General features: G+C 52.5%; 2 protein-coding genes across 3 annotated transcripts in view; both read right to left on the bottom strand.

The window, feature by feature from the left end:
* Positions 1-1655: 1655 nt before the first annotated feature.
* On the bottom strand, positions 1656-3652 carry TRAPPC5 (trafficking protein particle complex 5). Of its 2 annotated transcripts, none has more exons than XM_003803419.3 (2): positions 3599-3652; positions 1656-2268 (listed from the first exon to the last, which is right to left on the bottom strand). In XM_003803419.3, exon 2 carries the CDS (start codon positions 2257-2259, stop codon positions 1693-1695), a length of 567 nt encoding a protein of 188 aa, XP_003803467.1. In that variant the 5' UTR covers positions 2260-2268; positions 3599-3652; the 3' UTR covers positions 1656-1692. The 2 variants fall into 2 exon arrangements, with proteins under 2 accessions (XP_003803467.1, XP_012669250.1); XM_012813796.2 differs by lacking the exon at positions 3599-3652 and adding an exon at positions 3112-3261.
* A 403-nt stretch (positions 3653-4055) lies between these two features.
* MCEMP1 (mast cell expressed membrane protein 1) overlaps positions 4056-6683 on the bottom strand; it is a 5051-nt gene continuing 2423 nt past the window's right edge. Inside the window, 5 exon segments of the mRNA XM_012813789.2 lie at positions 4056-4063; positions 5350-5386; positions 5388-5416; positions 5729-5839; positions 5934-5984. Coding sequence (XP_012669243.2) covers positions 4056-4063; positions 5350-5386; positions 5388-5416; positions 5729-5839; positions 5934-5984 — 236 coding nt within the window.

Raw genomic sequence — 6683 nt, 5'->3', positions numbered from 1 at the left:
AGATAGAATCTCACTCTGTTGCTCAGGCTAGAGTACCATAGTGTCAGCCTAGCTCACAGTAACCTCAAACTCCTGGGTTCAAGTGATCCTCTTGCCTCAGCCTCCCAAATAGCTGGGACTACAGGTGCCCACCACAATGCCCAGGTAATTTTTCTATTTTTAGTAGAGACAGGGTCTTGGTCTTGCTCAGGTTGGTCTCCAACTCCTGAGCTCAAGCAATCCAACTGCCTCAGCCTTCCAGAGCACTTCATGAGCCACTGTACCCAGCCATATTTTAATTTTTTTTTTTGAGTCTTTGTTGCCCTCAGTAGAGTGCTGTTGCATCACAGCTCACAGCAAACTCTAACTCTTGGGCTTAAGTGATTCTTTTGCCTCAGCCTCCCAAGAAACTGGACTACAGGCGCCTATCTACACAACACCTAGCTTTTTTTGGTTGTAGCTGTTGTTGTTTAGCACGCCTGGGCTGGATTTGAACCCGCCAGCTCCGGTGTATGTGGCTGGTGCCCTAGCTGCTGAGCTACAGACACTGAGCCCATATTTTAATTTTTTAACAACAAAAACATATACTTGTATTTTAGAATTAACTTTAAAATATTTTAAGCAGCCAGACAATTCTGGATTCTTCCCTTTTGAGAGGCAAGTCACTAGAGCCATAATTCTCAAGGTGTGATCCCTGAGCATCACTATCTCCTAGGAACTTACTTAAAATGAAAATTCTCAGGCACACCCCAAAACTGCAGAATCTGCAACCCTTGGGGTGAGGTCCTGCCACCTGAGATAGAACAGGCCTCTAAAGCACTGCATCTCAAGCACTGCATCTCAAGTACAAAGATACCCTGGGTATCTTCCTAAAATACAGACTTGGACCCAGCAGTTCTGGTAAGGGCTAAGATTCTGTTTCTGACAAGCTCCCAAGTGATGCTGAAGCTGGTCCCAGGACCACACTTATGAGTAGCCAAGGTGTAAAGGAGAGAGAAAGACAACCACTTATTTCATAGGCACAGCCAGGCCTACTTTTATACATACTGTCTGCAGCTGCTTTGGATACATCAGCAAAACAGAGAAGTTGGACAAGGCAGGGCATGACAGCTCATGCCTGTAATGAGCACTTTGGGAGGCCAAGACAGGAAGATCACTTGAGGCCAGGAGTTGGGGACCAGCCTGGGAAATACAGCAAGACCCTGTATCTACAAAAAGAGAAAACATTAGTCATATACTTCAACTACAGGTGAAAAGCACCTGTAGTTACAGCTACTTGGGAGGACAAGGTCAGAAGATCACTTGAGCCCAGGAATATGAGGTTGCAGTGAGCTATTACTACACCACTGCACCCAGTCTGGGCAAGAGAGTATCTCTATTTGGGGAAAAAAAAGGCCCAAAAGACCAGATGGCATGAACTATAACTTTTGCCAGCCAGTGTCTAATGCTGTTTTACGCTAAACCCTCTACCAGGATTTCTCCCAGACAATCTCCAACTGTGGTTCCAGGAGGTGCCAGTATTGCCCACCAGCTCCTGCCTGGTTCATCTCCCCACCACCTCTGGCCTCACCCCACTCCCAGCCCCATCTGAAAGGACCACTTTGGCCAGACAGCACCCCTTCCTCAAGGTGTCCAGTGAATTTCTGAGGCCCCCACACAAGACACAGACACACTAGTAGAGGGAGTAATCTGCATCCTTTATCCCCCATAGGGTCAGCGGCCCTCCAAGGCCCGGTCTCGGGCAATGACTGCCTCCTCGAACTTGATCATGAGAGTGGTGCCCTTGTGCCAGTGTGCTGTGACCTTGGCAGGGAAGCCACTGTGTGTGAGCACAGCCTCCACAATGCCTGCCGTAAAGCTGGCACAGTTAAGCGTGCTGTTCTCCTTGGGCACAGAGATGTAGGTGTTGATAAGCGGCTCGCGCTCGATGATGTAAAAGGTGCGAGCGTCATCGTTGGCCTGCTCCAGCTTGTCGGCCTCCTTGCCAAAGAGCGCCTTCCACACCGCGCCCTTGACGAAGAGGAGTGCGCCCAAAACCTTGGTCTCACGCCGAGCACCCTTTTCGCGTGCTACCAACGCATCTAGCACGCGAGCGCCCACCTGGCGGCCCAGCGCAGCTAGGCGCGCCTGTAGCTCAGCCACGGAGAAGACACGGCTCTGACAGTGCTGCACCAGCTCGGAGAAGAGCAACGCAAAGGCACTTAGGCTCACTTCGGTGCGTGGCCGCGCCAGCGCGCGCTCTAGAAGCACCGACTTCCCGCGCGTGAAGCGCGCCTCCATACCGCCACCCTGCGGAGAACACGAGGAAACCAGGGTGTCAAGGAGAATAGGAGGGAAACGTGGCGGGAACCCCAGAGGGGCCATAGGACAACCCTCCTCCAGCCCCTCGCCATCGCCACCAGGGTGCACTCTAGCGCTGACCCAACCTGGGAAGAGATAAGGGCAAAGAAAAGAAAGACCCAAGCTACAGGTAAACACTCCAGCCACAGCAAGAGAGAGGGTTTGGGGGGTAAGGTAGGAGAAAAGACGTGAGGGCCACCACAAGCGGGTGCTGGAAACCACCCCACCCTCACCTTCGTATCCCCTCCACCTCCCGTAGGAATAACTAGGAAACTAGTGCAAGGAGGGAGAGGGATCAGAACTAGGGCAGGGAAGGGACACAGGCATTTGCCCTCCTCTGCCATGCGCTCCAGCACTGATACCCTAAAGAAATTTTCTGCCCACTCTCTACATTAAGACAGAGTAAGGCTAGGGTGGGTGGGGTAGGAGTGTATCCAGACCAAAGGCCAGGCGGGATGGAGAACAAGCAAGATTCATGAAGCAAGCCAGGAGTCTTGGGGAACCCCTACCCCAATCCCTCTCAGGCAGCTCCGATTTGCCACACAGGAAACTTCAGTCCTTTGCAAAGGCTGGGAGAGGCCCAGAGAAGACGTTGGGAGATCCCACCATACCCATGATCTATCTACAGAAAGGTAGCAGGGCGGGGTGAGAAACTAGAGACTGTCAGTCCGGGCAGTTGGGGAAGCCAGGAGAGGGCGCAGTGGTCCTCCCATCCCAGAGCAACAAGCTGCAGCTGTTGGTCGTGGTAGGGAGGCGTTGGGGACGGGGCACTGAGATACTCCCCATCCTCACCCAGTCCGGTGGCCGGGTCAGGAAGAGCTGAGAACCCCGCTCCCACCATGCACGGACCGGGCCAGAGCGTTCTGGGGCTGCAGAGGCAGCCCCCGCGAGATCTGCCTGGCGGGGAATTGGGGAGGACCAGCGGAGAGAAGCGAACTGCGGGAGCAGCAGAGCCAGGGGAGCCAGGGGAGCCAGGGGGCGGCCGCAGCACGGAGAAGCTGGGCCCAGAGAACGCGAGATGAGAAGGGGAGTGTTGAGACCCCCACGCTGGGCTGAGAAGAGGGTGGGTGAGCGAGCAGAGCCGCCGAAGGCCAAGATCCCGAGAACCCCCACCCTGGACCTCTGGACCGGAGAAGAGCCCCACCCCCGTCGCATCCCGGGGCGGAGAACTGGGGGCTACGGACGCCGTGACCCCGGCCTAGGCCCCACAGGTCCTCTGGGAGAGGTCGGGGAGCTGACCAGGCCGGTCATCGGCAGGGGTCGGCTGACAGAGTCTCACCAAGAACAGCGACCGTCGGCTCGGTTGAGCTGCTTTACGGCGCCGTAAAAGGCGCGGCGTGCGCAAGCTCGCGACGTGCCAGGCGTGTGGGTGGGCGGGGAGCTCGGCGGTGCCCGTGGGCGGCCGCAAGGGGGCACACGTGTCCTCTAGGCCAGACCGAGGGCCACGGGGATTCGCAAAGATAGCTGATCTCCGTGTGGCCTGTGATCAGAGAGACAGTAGTATGCGTGCTCAGGGGCACGCGTGTGACGGTGGGTACATAATCTGTCATCTCAAGGGCACATGTATGCCCTTGGGCACGGACACGTGCTCTTGTCTCTAGGCACATCTGTGTGCATGGGCACATGTTCTCTTGTTTCAAGTATGTCCATAAGCTGTTAGCATGGAACATTTGGGGTCATGTACCTCCTTGGATATGTGTTCAGTGGCACGAATACATTCACAGGTACAATTACACTCATGGGCCTTCAGGCAGACATGGTAGATTCAGGCCACTCACATTCAGGGAGCACGTGTGCTCATGGGCACCTGGACTCAGCTCCACATTCATGGACACACAAGTACTCACCCACCCTGGTGTCTCAGGGCTCCCATCTGTCCTGTCCCCAAGTCCAAGCACTTGTAGACTCTTCCCTCCCTCCAAGTTCTGAAACCCCTTTGTTGCCCAAATAACAGATCCCAAAGCCACGTAGTTTTCCTTTGGCTGTATTTGTTTATCTTCACCAATCACAAAAGGTGAGTACAGCATTGAATGGACAGATGCATGTGCATGTATGTGACCTGAACACACAGGGTGACACCATTGAGCACATGCAGAATGACACACACCTATTTGCTCTGGCACAGATAGCAACAAGGGACACACCACAGCACCCACATTTATAGCGTGTGCACCACATTCTCCCCTATGACGTGTTTATACACACAACATACCACAGGGCATTCATGCATGTTTACACAGAGGAGGAGGCAGGCACATGCATGTCACCAACACCACACTCACAATGACACTGACACAGCCACCCACCGTGATATGCCTATACTCACATGTCACGTGACATGAGCATGCACACCATTCACTGTGACTCCAACATTCATAGTCACCCAGGAATGTGAATTCCTGGGGGCACGTTGAAGTGCTCACACACACACACTGGAGAGCAGCTCTGCAATACTTATTCACCACAACACATAATTTTCTGTATTTGGGACAAGGAGCAGGATCATACTAGGCTTGCAGGCTCCGCTTCCTGTTTTCTTTTTTCTTTTCTTTTTATTTTTTTTTTTTTTGAGACAGAGCCTCAAGCTGTCCCCCTGGGTAGAGTGCCATGGCATTACAGCTCACAGCAACCTCCAACTCCTGGGCTCAAGCGAGTCTCCTGCCTCTGCCTCCCAAGTAGCTGGGACCACAGGCGCCCGCCACAACACCCGGCTATTTTTTTTGGTTGTAGCCATCATTGTTGTTTTGGCGGGTCCGGGCTGGGGATTCGAACCCGCCACCTTAGGTGTACATGGCTGGCGCCTTAGCCGGTTGAGCTATAGGCGCCGAGCCCACTTTCTGTTTTCATTGGCAGGTGCAAGCCCATCCTCTAAGCCATTGCTGTGGCTATGATGTCATCTCATTTGTTGAGGCTGGGGCTCTGAAAGGTTGGGGAGAGAGACCCAAAGTCAGGCAGATCCTGCCCCTGAAAGAGGAGTCAGGGCCAAATCCAAGGCCCCACCCTCATCCTCCACCCTGTGTCCCAACTTACATGCAGCTGGCTTCTTCTCTAGCTCTTGTAAGATTTTTTTCTATGTTTCTGTTGATTTTGTTCATTTCTGTTGCAGAGGGGGTGAATTGAGAAAGTGAAGCTAGTGGAACCTCATACAAAGCCCCCATCTTCCCGGGAAGCTCCTTCCCTGCCTGACCCCCAGCCTGGAGTGCAGCAGAACCTGTGTATTTGGGGTGCCCATTCCCAGCTCCCAAGCAATTCAGAGGGCAGCATCCATCACCCCTCCAAACTCTGAGCTTTGGGAGGGCAGGACCCCAGCTGTCTCCACCTCTGAATCCTCACAGGAGGATTCCATCCCTAGGCTGGCAACTGACATCAAGACAAATGCACTACGTGGAGGACAGGGCTGCTCCAGCACCTGCTGGCTGCATCTCCAGCTTCTGTACTTTCTTCCTGACCTCAATGATGCTCTGCTGGACAGAGCGCCAGCTCTCCTGCTTCTCCTCACACTCTTTCATGAAGCTTGACACTGAGGGTGTGGAATAGGTATGGTGTCTGTGCAGCCACCCTTCTCCTGACCCCTGCCATGACCCCCGGGTCTGCCCTAGATCCTCTCTGCTCACCATTCCAAAGTTCCCCTTTCAAGCCCAACAACTCCTCAGACATCTCACAATCTGTTAAAGAGGGGACAAGAAAATCCTTGAAACTCCTCTGTCAGGGGGAAAGAGAAAGGAACAGGATGTGGAGGAGGGAAATAATGTTGTGAGTGGGACTGCACACTAGTACAATCTCTACGGAAATGGTATGGAGATTTCTCAAGGAACTAAAGGCAGATCTACCATTTGATCCCACAATCCCAGAGCCGGGCATCTAACCAAAGGGAAAGAAGTCATTTTATCAAAAAGACGCCTGCACTCAAATGTTTATTGCAGCCCAATTCACAATTGCAAAGATGTGGAATCAACCCAAGTGCCTATCAATTCCTGAGTGGATTCAGTGGAACCATGGAGTTCCACTCAGCCCTAAAGAAAAATGAATTCATGTCTTTTGCAGCAATCTGGATGGAACTGGATATCATTAAACTAAGTGATATATCTCAAGAATGAAAAACAACACCACATATATTCTCTAATAATTTGGAAGTAATCAGCGATAGACACAGAAAGAAATAAAAATCATTGGAAATTCAAGAAATGGGGGAGAGGAGGAGGGGAGGGGTAAAAATCTACCTAATGGGTACAATGAACACCCTTTGGGTGATGGGCACACTTATAGCCCTGACTAAAGCATTATAGAAGTTATTCATGTAACAAAAACATTTCTGTCCCCCTTAATGTTTTGAAATTAAAAAAAAAGAGAGGCTCGGCGCCTAT

Source organism: Otolemur garnettii, unplaced genomic scaffold (genome assembly GCF_000181295.1).
Source record: "Otolemur garnettii isolate 467f Iridium unplaced genomic scaffold, OtoGar3 scaffold00302, whole genome shotgun sequence".
NCBI classification, from domain to species: Eukaryota; Metazoa; Chordata; class Mammalia; order Primates; family Galagidae; genus Otolemur; species Otolemur garnettii.
Note: the sequence above shows the minus strand (reverse complement) of the source record. Positions and strands in the feature narration are given on the sequence as shown.